We start from the raw sequence: 16,840 nt of genomic DNA, 5'->3' as shown, positions 1-16,840 counted from the left end.
TGAAGTTTTGCTTGGGTTAACTGATAATTTAACTTGTCGACACCAATGTTCGACAGCCCTTAATGCTTGTTGCATTAAGTCAAAGATTGTTCCGATGCAAAGTTCAGTAATTAGTATTTGGTAATCGTCAGCAAACCCGTAGGTTGGAAATCCTAGCTCATTGAGTTTCTTCAACAAGCCGTCAGCTACCAAGTTCCATAACAAAGGTGACAGAACGCCGCCCTGAGGACAACCGCAAATACTTAACTTCCGTATCTCAGCCTGTCGCAGTGACGAGCAAAGTATGCGGTTACTAAGCATTGCGGTTATCCAACCTGAGATACATGCAGGTATCCCATGACCGCGCGTCGCTTCCAGAATAGACTGGAAGGACACATTGTCAAAAGCACCCTCAATATCCAGGAACACATCCAAGCTAGATTGCTTGAGCGAGAAAACAACATCGTGAAGCAGAGTGATCGTGGATTTCCCACACTGATATGCATGTTGCATTTTGTGCAGTTGATATTCAACTAAACTAACGTTCCTGATGTGATGATCGATTATCCGTTCCAAAGCTTTCAGAACTTAAGCTGACAGGCCTAAAACTCTTGGCTTCTTCATAGCTTGAGCGCCCCCTTTGGGAATAAATCTAACAGTTATTTCTCGCCATGCTTTCGGGATATACCAGCAAAGCAAGACTGGAAAGCATAATCTTTTTCAAGACATGTTTGAGAATATCAAATCCCTTTGGCAGTAGTACGGGAACTATTCCATCTTTTCCAGGTGATTTGTATAGAGCAAAGCTGTCAACTGCCCACTTGACCGATTCAGTGGAAACCAATTTGCGTGCTAAAGCCCACGAGTCCGAATCACCAGAATGAGATCTGTGAACATTGTTCAGCTCCGGATCGATACAACCTGGAAAATGTGCGTCGAAGAGACAATTAAGAACATCTTTTTCGTCCATCACATAAACACCATCTTTGGTTTTCAAGGAGTTCATCTGAAAATCATTCGATTAGGAGAGAATTTTATTTAATCTGCTAGCCTCGTTCAGACTAGGGACATTAGTGCATAGGCTTTGCCAGCCAGCCCGCTCTGCAGATCTAAGACATTTCTTATATGCACTACGAGCTGACCTGAACACCCTGGAGCCATCACGCTGACGCCGGTTCCAAGCTCTTCTCATAACTTTCTTCATTCTTTCAAGGTCAGCCCTCCACCAAGGGGTTCCCCTAGTCGATTTAACAGTACGAAGTGGACAAGCTTCTTCGTAGGATGCTAATATGAATGAGTTTGTCGTATCCACGACGTCATCTAAGTCGTCTAGTTGACTAATTGTTGGAAAATATCCATGAAATTTAGTCGCCAAGTTTTCCAAAAAGAGGTCCCAGTTTGCACATTTAGGATTACGATATGTTACCACATTGAAGGTGACATCAAAAGGATCGAAAAATATATATTTATGATCGGATAGAGACGGTTCAGTTTCATTTGGAACCTGCCAATTTCCCAGCTCATGCAAAATTCTATCAGAGCAAAGTGTTATGTCTAACACCTCCTCCCTCCCAGACTTCGCAAAAGTTGGTCGGTTTCCTACATTCAGAATATGGAGATTTGTACTACTTATGTACTCCATCAGTTCAGAGCCTCTCAGATTGATGTCTGAGCTGCCCCAAATGATGTGATGAGCATTCGCATCACTGCCGATAATGAGCGGAAACCCATTTCTGCTACAATATGATACAACGCTTTTGAAATCATCAGAAGGAGATGATTCGGTATGCTGAACAATATATATATTTTTTTTCTACGTTTCCGACAGTCAATGTAACTGTGACAACACAGATATCGCGAGTTGTGAGCTCCGATATGAGACACGCGTCAATAGCCTTATTTGCAAGAATGCAAGCACGAGGCATTTCACGTGGGTTAGTCATGCCTGTCTTGTTGTAAGCAATGAAGGCAGCGTTAAGTAACTTTCCAAAATAGAAGTTTCCTTTTTGGAAATACGGTTCTTGAACCAATGCTATGGAAGCTTTACCTTCCTGCATGAGTCGAGATAAATTCATAGTTGCTGTACGTTTATGTTGGAGATTGACTTGTGCTATTCTAACCATTGTTGATTAGAGAACTGTACATTTCATCTCCAACACAAATTGCACAACAACTAGAGAACACCAAGTGAGTTGGGATGTTAACGCATATAGCGAGCCATATCAGGTTTAAATGGGACACAATCATCTGATTCCCACGATTTGCGAAGAAAATAATGGTCCACTGTGTCAGAGATTCGCATAACACAGTAAGGGCAAAACCCAAAGTGCCCCGTGCGCGACTGGCATATTTTAGACCCTCCAGTCATTAAGTCCTCGGCACGGAACTACACCTTGACTTAGGGTCTCCTACTTTCAGTCGCCTCCTACGACATGGCAGCAGGACTCCAGTGGCTCAATTCTTGGCCGGATACCACATGGCCTCTGGGTAGGTTCATCTATACACATCGAAATTTGATAATCGAAACTCAACAAAACTTCACCGAACTACCATCAGCCGAGAGTCTCAGCAAACCCCCAGCCAACAAAAATTCGGCAAAATTAAGTGGATCATCGGTGAAAAAAAACTTCGGTGCGTAGAGTGAACGTTCCACTGCGTAATGCAACATACTGGGGAGTTCGCCCAACTCTTCCCAGGCTCCGTTCGCCATTGAGAATATTTTAAACCCCCTCAAAAATTTCACCCATAGTACGGGTCGCATAACACTATGGAATTGGGGTTCCCTGTTTGGTGGATTTTTACCACTGGAACAGGTAGTCCGTAGTGTAATTCTTAGCCGGTTGAAACAACCACTACCGACACTACACGGCTTATCTAGGCTGTTCGGTGAAAGAAGCTGACATTGAAGGACAGCTTCCATAGATGGCCGAACAGCCGCTGTTTTCTGTTCGTAGATTAGAGGAGCGGAGCTCCTCGCCACACAAACCCGCACCACCGTTCGGCAGCTTATGATCCAGTATTTCTGGTTTAGCATTGCAATCATAAAAGTTGGCCCTGCGTGCAAATTTCGATGATGCACTTCTGACAGCAGCAGGTTGGTATATCGGTGTTCCTTGGGCAAAGTCACGGAATAGCGGACTTCGTATGGTTGGCTGGAATTTTGAAGTCGACCACCAATTTGCAGAGTGCCATCAGTGTTGATGATAGGAAATAATATTCTTAGCTTACCATTGCCCGGAAGAAGGAGGTTCTTCATCAGACAACCTATGTCCACTTCAAAGCAATCTTGTTGAGCTGCTCACGTCAGTTGCAAACATGAGTCATTGATTTCCTTCGGAGTGAGTGGTCCCTCCAGCCAAGCCGTTGTGCCGCAGTCGGTTAATCCAGCACATAATGCGCCGAATGTGCGCCAATTCTGAATAACGATTAAGCAGGAATGTCGGTGTTGCATTGGGGGTGGTGTAGCACTAACGAAGAGACATGTCACCGTCGTCCGTTTTCCTAGTAGATTCGCCTCATCAATCGAACGTACTGAACATACTTACCACTTGTCTTCCCTTTCAGACAGCCAGTCGGGGCCCCTCCACCACAATGGATAGTTCTAAAGGTGTGATACCTCGTGAGGTGCAGTCAGCAGGGTTATTTCTTAGCGACAATATTGTGCCAGCGATTTCTCGGAAGGTGTTCCAAGACCTTAGAAGTGCAATTGGTCAGAATTGTCTTCCACTTTCTCGGTAGCGACGAAAGCCAGTGGGGCACGATCTCCAAATCGCTCCAACCAAATAGACGTGAAAACGACTCCATCATCTTCATCATCAAGTCGACAAGTAGTTCGGCTCTAAGCGTGGCTGTGAAACCTGAAGATTAGGAGCTACTCGTGTCTTGGCCGCCACTAGATTCGTTACAATCCTTCCGTTTTGGTCAACCGTGCGTACATAGGACTTCCGTCGCGTACGCAGCTTCAGATGCGTATGTGAACCCATGAAGTTACAGCTTTCCTTAAGAGTGTGGTATTCATCTCTTGATTCGAATCCCTTCAATTGATAGAACCATAAGTGTTGGAACAATATTTTCATTTGTATGGTAACCGGTGCGATCCAGCCGAATGGATCAAAAAACTTCGACGAATCGGACAACAGCTGACGCTTAGTATTCGCGCTGTCGATGTCGGAGGTGATTTTGAAACTGAATGTGTCTTCTTGAGGAATCCATTTGATCTCTAAAGGCTTGACGGAATCACCCTCTTGTAGGAGCTTCAACGGAATAGGTTCATCTGTTATAACACCGCACTCCAAAAGTTGCGGTACGTTAGAGCACCACTTTCGCATAACAAAATCACTGCTTACCAGAATTTCACTGAGGTCACGAAGTTTCGTCGTCGTACTGTCCATCTTCCAGACAGCGTGATGCGAAACGTAGTACGATTTCTCCGGTGCGACCGCCAGCTACATACTCAGTCATAATCTCTTGGTAGTGTTGTTTTAGTTCTGGATCGATGCTGAATTTTCTCTCCATTGATTTGAAACGCCGGATGGCAGCAGTGGCCGATTCGCTCAGCTCTGGCTTGGTACGGTCGAAGGATAAACAAACTACGAACCGCCCTTCTTCGTTCCGGGATCCATATCGATTTAAAATGTTCAGCAGCACGAAACTCGTCTGGGGTAAGCTTTTTGGTTTTAGGTACCTCCTCCACTTCCTAGAATTTCCGGAGTGTTTGGTCCAGGTTGATTGTTGTCGCTAAGCCGAGTACCGCACGACGTTTGTTGGTATTCAATGTGTTTACATGACCACCAACCAGGTAGCCGAATACGGAATTCTGTGCTATTGGTATGCCTCTACCGTCATACAGCTTGCCCGGTTCTCGAATGGAAAAAAGAGCTTCTATGCCCAAAAGAAGATCGATCTTACCGCACATGTTGTAGGTGGGATCTGCGAGATGCGCCTCGGTTAAAGCAGTAGTATCGACGTCAAACTGTTGACTGATCCGGAACCAGATGATTTAAAATTAAGGCTTCCCCCACAATGACGATACGATCGTCGAATCGCGATGATATTTGCAGCGTGACTGCTCCAGTTGTGTTGTTGGATTTCCTGTTGGTGATACCGCTCATAAGAGTGCTAGCATTGCGCCTTTCCAGGCCAAGAAGTTTGAAGGCTTGAAGGACGATCAGGGAGCTCATGCAAGCAGAGTCGATCAATGCATGTACTTCGTGGAAGACATTTGGTCGTATGAATAAAAACTAACATGTGCTCAAATGGTAGTAAATGTTCGAAAGCAAAGTAAAGTTTTAAAAGTAAAGTAAACGGTGCGTCGGTATGAATAAAAACGATCAAAGCATGCGCTATATTCGAAAAAGTAAAAGTTAGCGTTTACTTCAATTCAAGCTGTAAAGCATTCCCAATTCGTTGTATTCGTTGTCGTCGTGAGGTTTTTCTTGTATATTTCCGGATAAAAAACGAAAAATGGAATCAGGAACCCAACGGTCGGTGAATATCTGGACGAAAACAACGCACTCAATACCTTAACTAGGAAAGTTCACAGAGCAGCTAGTTTTGAGATTCATCACCTCTTCCACCTTAGTTGACTGTTGATTCTTCGTAGTTGCTGATTCTTCACGGATCTGGCCGGAATCGGAGGCAGAGCTGCTAGCACTTGTGCAAAACAGTGGATTATGCTTTTGTTTGCACTGTTTGCTGCGGATGTACAGTTCCTCACAACATGAGTACCTCTCAGACAATCGAAGCAGAGCTTGCTTCGCTGGATCAATTCCCTACGATCTTTTACCGACATCCTCTTGAAACTGGAACACTGATATGTAGTGTGGGCCTCTGAGCATTGTGGACAGGGTTGCTGGGTGCTTGCGTGAAAGCTTTGGATTGTTCTGCTTCGATCATATTCCTTCTTCTTTGTGGTGTCAGTTCCCTTCTTGTAGCAACAAACTCTTGGAAGCTAGGATAATCTTCATCGACTAGCTTTTAAGCCTAAGAATTAACTACGGATCACGGGTCTCGTACTCTTCACCTAGAGCCTTGAGTTGCGCACAACTTCATCCGAAGTGGGGGAAGAAGTAGCGCCGAAGGTCACTACTTTCATGATAAATACGTCGGGATCGCGGATTGGATCACCGTCGCGTCAAAGGAACATTTAACATTGTTGATCTGTTTTGTTGACCATAACTTGATGGAACATTTCTCTGATGTCCCCTGTTATGGCAACTCGGAATTCTCGGAACTTATGTAGGACCGACAGTAAGGAGGCTAACTAGTCTGAACCTGTCAAAAGAAGATAGTTGAGTGATATCCCAGCGACGGAGGCAACCGCGTTCCAAACTATCCGGAGTTTGTGTGGCTTGTTTGGATGCTGCACAGCAAATATCAGTAGTATCCTGGATGTGCCTCTTCAAGGATTCAAGTAAATTGGGGCTTTCTGCATTCGTTTCTCCAAACAAACCAGTCGCTTGAGCGGCATCGTTTTGCTATCTGGTAGTTTCACGTCGTCGTATTTCCATAAAAGTCCTGTCTCGTATCTGTCGCCTTTTACCTGAGTGAGTGATGTCAGCAATTTGTTCGCTCTTTCTCCATCCTTGGATAGCATTAGCTTGGTCGCATCTGCCACATCCATTTTGTTAAGTGAAAAATATTCTTTGAGGGACATTTGTAGATTCGCGTCCGTTTCTATACTACATGGACAGATGTGGTAGTTATGGCAGCCTTCTCCTCGAGATGCTGATTCGAAGTCCAGTTAAGGCATAAAGATTCACACTCCATACGTAGCTCTTTCAAGAGGTTATGCTCCATCAACGTTGCTGAGGACTCGTCATCCAAGAAGGCATACGTTTTCACCGACGTGCCACGACCGTGTATAATTACCGGAACATATCCGAATAAGACTCTTCCAACGCTACCAACATGTGTATTCTGATTAATAGTTACCTGTTTCTCGGAATATTGAGGCTGCGCTATCTTGGTTGATATCTGGTATCGTCATGCCGTAATTTACCCGTTTCTGCCACACGAATTTTTACCTAACATGTTCCGAAATTCATTTTTAAACATTTTCGACAAAGCTCATGTTGCTTCAATATCATCCATCGATTGTCATTCGTAGGAGCTAGAAATTTCTTGCAAGTGGCAGGACTTCTACATACTCCACGACAAACGACGCATTCCTTGATGGCTGGTTCTGAGACCATCGTATCAGATGCTGTTCGACATCGACATGCACGTGCACATTAAGCTGCCCAGAAAAATAATGAATTTTTGAAAATATAATCGGCCCACCCCTGATTCGATTCTTAGTCCCACCAGGAATTCTTGCACCAAATTTGAAGCAAATCGGACAAGTCTAGCTACCGGACTAACGTGCCTGAATTTTGTATGAGATTTTTCGACAATTTACATGGAGAAAACCCACTAACTCGCATTTTTGCCGCTAGGTGGCACTGCATGCAACGTATTAACACTGTAAGCAAAAATAAGAAAGATAATTTAATTGTCTACAACTTTGTCGAAGACTGCTAGTCAATCCGGCTTTGGTAAAAGAAGTTATTAAAATTTTAACGAAGTGATGTCTGAGTCAGTTTTCCATGGGGCCTAGCAATGCATGGTTGTGTATCAGTACTCGATTCCCATGAACTATACATTTTTGTGAAATAATCGTTAGGACGTCGCTAAAAGTTTAATAACTTCTTTTAACAAAACCGGATTCACTAGCAGTCTTCGACAAAGTTGTAGACAATTAAATTATCTTCCTTATTTACACTTATAGTGATAAGACGATGCGAACAGTTCCACCTAGCGGCGAAAATGTGACCACTGGCTTTTCTTCATGTAAACTGTCGAAAAATCTCATACAAACGTCAGGCATATTGGTCCGGTAGCTAGATTTGTCCTATTTGCCTCAAATTTGGAACAAGTACTCCTGGTAGGACTAGAAATCGACTCAGGGGTGGGCCGATAGGGGTAATTTTTTTCCTGTCACTCTAGTGCACATCCTCTCTGCGAATACGTTTTTCCGTCTTCATTTCGTAAGTAGGGACAGTAGGGCGCTTTTATCGTAGCACACATGTTCTGAACAGCAACGCCGAAGTTAAAAAGCGTGTTGAGTTTCTCGGTTTTTGGAGGGGGCATATCTTGGATGCGACATATCTAGGAGTGCATTATAATTTCCGGACGGCCAAATAACGTACGCAATGTATTTATGACACCTTCCAATCCAGATGGATACAGCTGCCAGTTACGAACAGCCTCCAATGCCTTCTCCTTTAGGCTGCGTTTCAATCGAAGCAAGTTCTCTTCCTCGCTAAACCCACACATTCTTGTTAGAGTTCTCGTAGCTTGCAATAAACTTGGGCCTTAGCAATCGCTTGGCGGGCAGACAACTGACTTCGGCTCAGCTCAAACGTTTTGTCGTAGGAAGGAAATACTGCGCTATAGGTCGGTGGAACATATTCAGGCAAATTTCCGTTCTGCAACGCTGCCTGACTATCGAGACCGGGTACAGAATTTTTCACACCGAAGTGTAGTTGTAGACGTTCCTCAAGATACTTCCTTTCCAGTGCCTGCTTCTCTACCAATACTGCTAGCTGTTGCTCAATTTGCTCCGCAATATTCACGACGGTTGGCGCCGGAACATTGTTAACATGTAGGATCACTGTCGAGTTGGCATTCGGTGTGATTCGAAGCGTTTCCAGGGCCTGTAAACGTTGATCGAAATCATGTTGCTATCCCATTAAAGACCTTCCTTACTCCCAACTCCTTCTCTCGTATACGCTGCTCGTAGGAGTTTTGCTGCTCATCGAGTCTTCGCTGTAGCTAATGTAGCTTCCCCCGTAAGTCATTGATCTCAGCTAGACGTGCCTAACTGAGTGGTGACTCCAGCTTATCCGTTGCTCCTGGTGCTAGAGGCGTAGAGAATCCGAATGCCTTTGCTTCAATGCATTTTGTACAACTCCAGTTAACATACGCTATTTTCTCATCGACGCCCATGCACTTGAAATGGTGCAATTGACTGCATTCATCACAGCACACCATACGGCTGTTGTCCGGAGATTGGCAGATTCTGCAACTCTTACCGAAATAGGGATCGACCACCTGAGAGAGACTTTTGCCTTTCGATATTCTAGCGATTTATTGTAGACGGCGCCGGTGGTTGAGTGATAAGCGTGACCGCCACTCATTCCAGTTGGCCTGGGTTCAATTCCAGCCGAGGTCGTTGAGATTTTTCTGAGGTGAAAAAATCTTTCTTCCTTCGGAAGGGAAGTAAAGCCGTTGGTCCCCGGTCCATGAGTTGATGGATCGATATCTCGTCCAGATAGTGGAGTCACCTCTCTGGCGTCGGCAAAGAAGAAGTAGAAGCTAACTTCTATACTACTAACAAATATCCTTCTCCCGTGATACTAGTGAAGTGCGCAGTAGTATATACGGCCTCTAGCAAAACCAAGTATCGGACTAACAGTTCCTTCCTTTTCCTTCCGCGATCTACGTTCGGCCATCTATGGGAGCTGTCCATCAATGTCAGCTTCTTTCTCCGAACAGCCTAGATAAGCCGTGTAGTGTCGGTAGTTGTTGTTTTAACCGGTTAAGAATTACACTACGGACTACCTGTTCCGGTGGTAACACCAAACAGGGAACCCCAATTCCATAGTGTCATGCGACCCGTGCTATGGGTAAAATTGTTGAGGGGGTTTAAAATATTCTCAATGGCGAACGGAGCCTGGGAAGAGCCGGGCGAACTCCCCAGTAACTGGCTGTGGTCCACTAGGAGGTTGATAACTCTATTATCTTTCTCCGGACAAAACCAGCCTAGAGGCCGCGTGGCATCCTGCGGGTTGAAGTATGTCAGTTATGGAAATAACTGTCAAATTCATTTCCAAAAGTGGCCGCGTCACTTATGAGGAGGCAAAGAGCTTTAGACCGATCAGTCTGACCTCCTTCCTTCTCAAATCAGTGGAACGTTTAATCGACCACTACATTCAGGATGGTAGCTTGGGCGAGCACCCGCTGCATGCAATGCAACATGCATATCAGCGGGGGAAGTCTACTACCACCCTGTTACACAATGTTGTCTACAACATTGAAAAGGCTTTATCACAAAAACAATCAAGTTTAGGAGTTTTTCTCGATATTGAAGGTGCTTTTGACAACGAGTCTTTCGAATCCATTTTGGAAGCAGCACGAGATCATGGAGTACCTTCATATATCACGAACTGGATACACACAATGCTTAGCAACCGACATCTGTGCTCATCGTTAAGACAAGTAGAGATGAGGAAACTGAGTGTCTGCGGCTGTCCTCAAGGTGGTGTGCTGTCACCACTTCTATGGAACCTTGTCGCCGATAGCTTGTTGAGAAAACTAAATGAGCTCCGACGTATGGTTTCGCCGATGATTATCATATAATGATCACCGGTATTTGCATTAACACACTTTTTGATTTGATGCAACAAGCCTTATGTGTTGTTGAGCGGTGGTGTCTTCATGTTGGACTATCAGTTAATCCAAATAAAACCTCAATGGTGCTTTTCGCGCAACGAAGGATTACAACCGGAGCTCGTCCATTGCAGTTTTTTGACTCTGAAATTATTGTCGAAGATCAAGTTAAGTACGTTGGGGTAATTCTCGACTCAAAACTTAATTGGACAGCTCACATCGATTTCAGGATCAAGAAAGCTTGCATGGCCTTTGGCCAATGTAGACGGGCTTTCGGCAAATCTTGGGGACTTAAACCCAAGTACATTTAGTGGATCTACACAACAATTGTTAGACCAATACTGGCATACGGGTGCCTTGTTTGGTGGCAGAAGGGAGAAGTCATGACAATCCAATCAAAGTTAAACCATCTTCAGAGGATGGTCTTGATGGCGATGACTGGTGCATTCTCGACAACACCTACTGCTGCTCTCGAGGCACTCTTGAACATAAAACCACTACACGTGTTTCTGAAACAAGAAGCACTTTCTTGTGCATACCGTCTTAAGGTTACTGGGCTCTGGAACAGTAACCCAATAGATCGTGTAACTAGCCACACAAGACTGTGGCCCCAAATGGTTACTTGGGATGAATGGTTACTTGGGATAATCCTCTTCGTGAAGAATGGCTGTCTGGCTGGATGGAGCGAAAACTTGAAGAATACGTAGTTTGTTATACGGACGGTTCTTTGTTGGAGGGCCGAGCCGGTGCTGGTGTCTATTGTCATGAGATGAGATTAAACCAATCTCATTCGCTTGGTAGATACTGTACCGTATTCCAAGCAGAAATCTTTGCGATTCTGTGTGGCGTACAATCCGCACTTCAACAGGGAATTTGCGGTAAAAGAATCTATTTTTGCTCTGACAGTCAGGCTGCCCTGAAAGCACTTAGTTCGGCAGATTCGAGATCGAAATTAGTAATCGCATGTCGAACTCAAATCGAAGAACTTAGCATTTCAAATGCTATCTACCTGCCGGATGTGAGTCCGAAAATGTCAAGAAATTTGTTGCATTTTTCCAAGCACAACTGCAGTATTCTGGTCAGGGCACTGACTGGACATTGCAAACTCAATTATCACATGGCTACTATTCAGCGCGCTGAGTATTATTCATGTGATCTTTGTGAATCCGATTACGGAACATCATATCATTTGATATGCGATTGCCCTGTACTAATGCAATTGCGCTTCCGGATTTTTGGTTCTCCATACATAGTCATCTATGTACCTATGTACAGAGAGCTGAAATTTAAGGATATGCTTTTGTTCCTAACCCAGTGTGGTAAAGAGCTATAGTTTTTTAGCCGTATTTGAATGACAATATCTCTTCGGGGGTGTTGTAGTTCTGTTATCTCAATATCCCCTCGGGGGTGTTGATATATCCGCTCACTGTTTGAGTAGAGGTTCTAAATCCCTCCGGGGGTTGGAAGTTTTATTCCTGCTGTTGTAGCACCTGCAGATCGTTCAGCATCACTCCGGGGGTGCAGAATGCTCTGTTTTAATTGTTCTGTGTCGTTGTTTTCCTTACCCCTAACCTTACCACTTCCCCTATCCTTCCCATCAGGAAAATGATGAAAAGACGATTCTTGGCAAGGCACAAATCTCCGATCAACATGGGGAACGTGCCATTTGAGCCAGACGCTACTGATTCCTGATTCCTGATATACGGCCTCTAGCAAAACCAAGTATCGGACTAACAGTTCCTTCCCTTTCCTTCCGCGATCTACGTTCGGGCCTGGTCGGCGCCGGTATTGATCAATAAACATTTTAGGATTACCAGGAGTTGCACATTGAAAGATGTTTCGCTACTCTCACGCATAATTATCTACTGTGGCAGCCAGGGTGTGGTCGCACAAGCTCAAGCTTAATATTCTAGCGATTTATTGCACAATCCGATCGCGTAGTAAAAAACACGAACATAAAAACTACGACTGATTATCATCACGGCCTACTCCGTTTCTGCAGTTTTTCTTTGGATCTTCGGATGGAAAAAGTTCTCGTGGTTGTCCAGAGCATACATTTAAGAGGTTGTGAAGACAAAATACAGTTTTTTATGAAATGTGCAGACATTAGAAAAATATACCTGGTATCCCTGGTCCCAGGTATCTGCTACGCCGCCATGATTTGTATACCAACATCTAAAACGTCGCGTTAGGGTCGATCCACAATAAACATAATCAATTTCATTCGACACAATTTTGTGATACTCGAGTTCGTTTTATTTGTTGGTGAATCATGGTGAAAAGTTTTTGTTATTCACCGATATGTCCAAAACAATACTTTTCATCAATTGGCGGTGCAATATTTAAACTCTTTAACAAATATCTAATCATTGAGGCATGCCGTGCCGTGTCTGAATAGTGAAGGTCGAGCTTCAAGCAAAATGAGCAGAACAATTTGAACTGTCAGTGGGGCCCATAATTTGTGTGCCCGCTGAGATGTTGACTTGTGTCAGTTCAATACAAATGGGATAGGGGTGCCATATACGTGCCTGGTCCAGAGTGGATACGAAACAGAATTGGTTCCCCAACCTCAACGCTACAACACGGAACGAAAACCATGATTTTAGTCACTAGAAACACACTTTTTGACACTATTGGTCTAACTTGGCAATGGTTTCAGCCACTTGTTTAACATCAGTTGCATCGTAAAATACCAATAAACCAGCATATGGCTTAGTGACCCAATAGTTTCAATCATTACCTTCAGCAGTTTACTGTCAGCATCGTTCAGCTCCACTGCACATCACTTTATTGATTTTACTATTATTATCTCTGTCAACAAGTTCAGTGCACGAGCAGCATTTCATGTAATACACCCATCATCAATCGTTTCTACATAGTTCATATACGCAAAACCGTCATAATTCATCGATCCACTGGATTCAGTTTAGAGTATTCAATTTAACTTTTTCAACAGACTCCATCACGTTCGCGATTCATGTTTCTGTAAGAAAATTCTTGTTTTCAAAAAACGCCTATCATGCGGCAACCGGCGCAGCCGGCCGATAAGCTTTTAAGTTCGCGTAAGCATGACCACCGAACTAACCGGCGATTCATCGTTTCTTTTTCACTTTCAGTCAAACATCATCGACATAGAAAAGGGACTAGCGGAAAATGAGCACGGCAAGCCACTGTATCTTGCCTCACCGGCGACGTCACCAGCGCTTCCAGCAGCAGTGACGGTTGACCCAGCAAAGCCTTCTACCGCAAGCAGCAGTCCACGCTCGACCAGCGAACGGGTCGGATTGGTGTTTCTGTACGTGATTCAGTTCGTCGGGTTGGGTGCTTCGATCGCGGGCATCGTCCTCATCTGGTACTACATGGGTTGGGAGTTTGGATTACCGGCGATCCTGATCGCGCTGCTGGCCGTGCTGATTGCCAGCGGAGCATGGCGCTGGCTGTACATTGCTGCCGTGACGGCACCGCGTGACGCAAAGTGAGTGTGATATGTTTGTGATTTAGCAATTATACTTATTTAACGTTTGTTGACTTACCTGTGCACGAAGATCCGTCACCCGTCAACAGGTTGGCTGTGCATCGTGAGAACCTTGAATTGTGAAACTAAGCAAGTTTCTCTTCTGCTGCCTCTCGGTTGGTGCATTACGTATCAAGATCGTTGGCCGCCAAGTCGTGGCTTATTGCTAGGAAAGCTTTGAAGTATTTATTCCAAGGGTAACTTGACCAAAGAGAAAACCGGTTTCGATTATTTACTACTCAACAACGTCAACATGCTGATCTTCGGTAGTCGTCGATGCGTATTGATTAATGAGCTGTTGAGGTAGCTGAAAATATGCTCAATATTTCGAAGCTTACCTTGGTCCAAGGTTAACAGGTGATCTTGCTGCCGTAGGGTGAAATGTATTCCGTCGTGAAAAGTGCAATTTCGGGACGGCGAGTAATTAGCCTTTTCGAGCAATTGTGGTCGGATTTAGTGAGTAATGTGCTGCGCGCGGCAATAAATGTGGAATCAGCGTCAAGAAACAACAACAGCAACGGAAAGTCGTTTGCTCAGTTATTATGCAAGCCGTTTGTCTTGGGCCGACTCAACCGACGTAGTGTGTGTTTTACAAACTACACGAGCGAACCTTGTATTAATGGGGTTTTAATGAAACAAGCGAAGTTTAGTTGTGTCGGAATCGGTAGAAAGCAGGGGTTTTTTCGACGGTTTGTTTCAATTTTAATTGTGGCGACTTTTGGGCACCAATAGGAAATTATCACTTGTCATTGCTTATTCAAATCAGTGAATAACTTACAAAACTTGAGTTGAATAAATGCGTGGCCTGCTTGTCATGCTACAAAGATAGAAAAAAGCCTATTGCTGTGGTAAATTTTTGTAAGGTAACCTGAAAGTTAAGAAGATCACGACCACGGACGTGTATGACGTGCTTTTTTGCCGTCGTCGTCAGGTCTTCGTTATTGTACTTTGTTTTATTTAGGACTGACGAATGGTGTTAAATACTAAATACGCAACGCATTTCTTGATAAGTTGCTTACGGCTTGAAAATGCACGTATTTGTTCTAATCTGTTTGGCAAGTTGAACGAATCTTTTGCACGTGTTTCGGGAGTGCATTCCTAAGCTTTGCTCATAACCTGTTGCTTTGATGTTGATAAGACAAAACCAAACGACTGGGGATTTTTGATTTTTTTTTGCACAAACTCAGTGCTTCGATAAGACCTAGTCTTAGGGTGCGGTATTGGTGATACATCGGCATCTTAATCTTCTGGTTCAACGGTCACTGTCGTAAAGTAATTGATACAGCTTTTGTTGGGATGTGTAGTAATGCTTAACGTAAACAGCTGTGTTTATTCGAACGTAGCATTTTTTTCATTCGTACTAGTGGCGTAGCGGGCCATGATTATGGTATATGAAGTTAGCAATGTCCCTTTTCTATCGGGGTTAAAGGGCAACGTGGTGCATGCACATTCGAAAGTGTTAGCTGTCAGTGATGCAGTCATGTCTTCGTCAGGGCTTACAATCGAAGTCTTTGTGCATGGATCATTAATGAGCCTTTGTTAACTGCGGTTAATTTTAAATTAGATTCTTAGAAATGGATTGAATTAGAGAGTAACTGATTGCTTTCAGTGTAGATGGTGCGTAGGAGATTTTTCAATCATATTTATTTCAGAACAATTATCCTTCAAAATAATGTCAAAAATATTTTGCAACCAAATAACTTAAAAACCGTGTATTTATCGAAGAAATGTTCAATTTTCACTTTTGCATGCTCAGCACAAAACATATAGAATTTTTAATTCGATTTGACAAGTTGGGCTAATGTTCGATCTTCGATTTATCAGTATTGTGCAGTTCGGATGACCAGCACATCAAGACTTTATATCTATTAAGGAACACTACTTGACGACCATGTAATTTTCTTTTATCTTTCTCAAGTTAATGGTATTGTACTATTACACTGACCTTTTATGCAAATTCTATTCTATTCTATTCTAACCCTTACACAGCCAGTATTGAAAAGCATCCTGGAAAACACTACAGTTAGTCGGTATTGTTTTTCTTGTCAATATTAATATTTGAAGCATATTTTCATATGTCGCAAATATTAAAACGGCCAGGCCTACTGTGCAGAGTTGGGTTTGAAGATGTTTCAAAATTAGACGGCAATTGAATTATTCATTTAATGAATAATTTAATTAACGAATTGTTTTGAATCTTAAAGGAGGAAGAAACGAGAACAACCGTACCAACCGTTTCAGTTTAAAGGGAATATATAATAAATCGTTGGGAGTGACTTGGCTAAGAAGGTTAATGTCACTCCTTTGGTCCTTTGGGATGGGACAGAGGTATTTACACCTTGCCCTGGCTAATGAGCCTAGGTTAAAGCGCCCTTACTCGCTCTCAAACTTACTGTGCCGTGTCAGATAATAATATTAACAATAGCTACATAATTCCGAAGAATTAGGAAGTAAGTGCAGACATTATTATCTTATAACTAGAGAAAGGCGATCTACGTACCCTAATCCATGACACAGTTCGTATAATACCCTGATGTACCCTCCCTACCCAAATATTGAAATACATAAATATCATGGATTGATTGCATATAACGAACCTTATGGATATACTTCAGATAGTAAAAATAAAAAGTAATCCAATAAAATAAAATCACTACAACTACACAAAAAATTACGTAATCATTTGAAAGTATAATCAGAACGCTCTCACCGGTAATCGCAGATACACGACACTGCATTGTGGCCCTGTCGGCGTGGATTTGTGGATTGATGTTTCGCTTCTGATGACGATGATGAAGTGGCAGCTTTGCTACTGGATCTTGCTAGCCGCGATGTATATTGCAACCACATCTGGGTCTATCAGTGGCGTTGATTTCGCTCTCATTGTACGATGACCGATAAAGCGAACAACTTGCT

General features: G+C 43.5%; 2 protein-coding genes across 3 annotated transcripts in view; one reads left to right on the top strand and one right to left on the bottom strand.

Annotated features, from left to right (window-relative positions):
• Positions 1-13,471, bottom strand: part of LOC131685839 (uncharacterized) — a 36,572-nt gene extending 23,101 nt beyond the window's left edge. Inside the window, exon 1 of the mRNA XM_058969825.1 lies at positions 13,151-13,471. The gene's annotated coding sequence lies outside the window, so the exon portion shown is untranslated. The remainder of the gene's footprint in view (positions 1-13,150) is intronic.
• The window catches only part of LOC131685838 (long-chain fatty acid transport protein 4), a 75,209-nt gene that overhangs the window by 45,413 nt on the left and 12,956 nt on the right, over positions 1-16,840 (top strand). For both annotated transcript variants that reach the window (XM_058969823.1, XM_058969824.1), the window contains exon 2: positions 13,527-13,885. In XM_058969823.1, coding sequence (XP_058825806.1) covers positions 13,527-13,885 — 359 coding nt within the window. The remainder of the gene's footprint in view (positions 1-13,526; positions 13,886-16,840) is intronic.

This window comes from Topomyia yanbarensis, chromosome 2, assembly GCF_030247195.1.
Source record: "Topomyia yanbarensis strain Yona2022 chromosome 2, ASM3024719v1, whole genome shotgun sequence".
NCBI classification, from domain to species: Eukaryota; Metazoa; Arthropoda; class Insecta; order Diptera; family Culicidae; genus Topomyia; species Topomyia yanbarensis.
The sequence above is the reverse complement of the archived record's forward strand: the minus strand, read 5'-3'. Positions and strand labels throughout refer to the sequence as shown.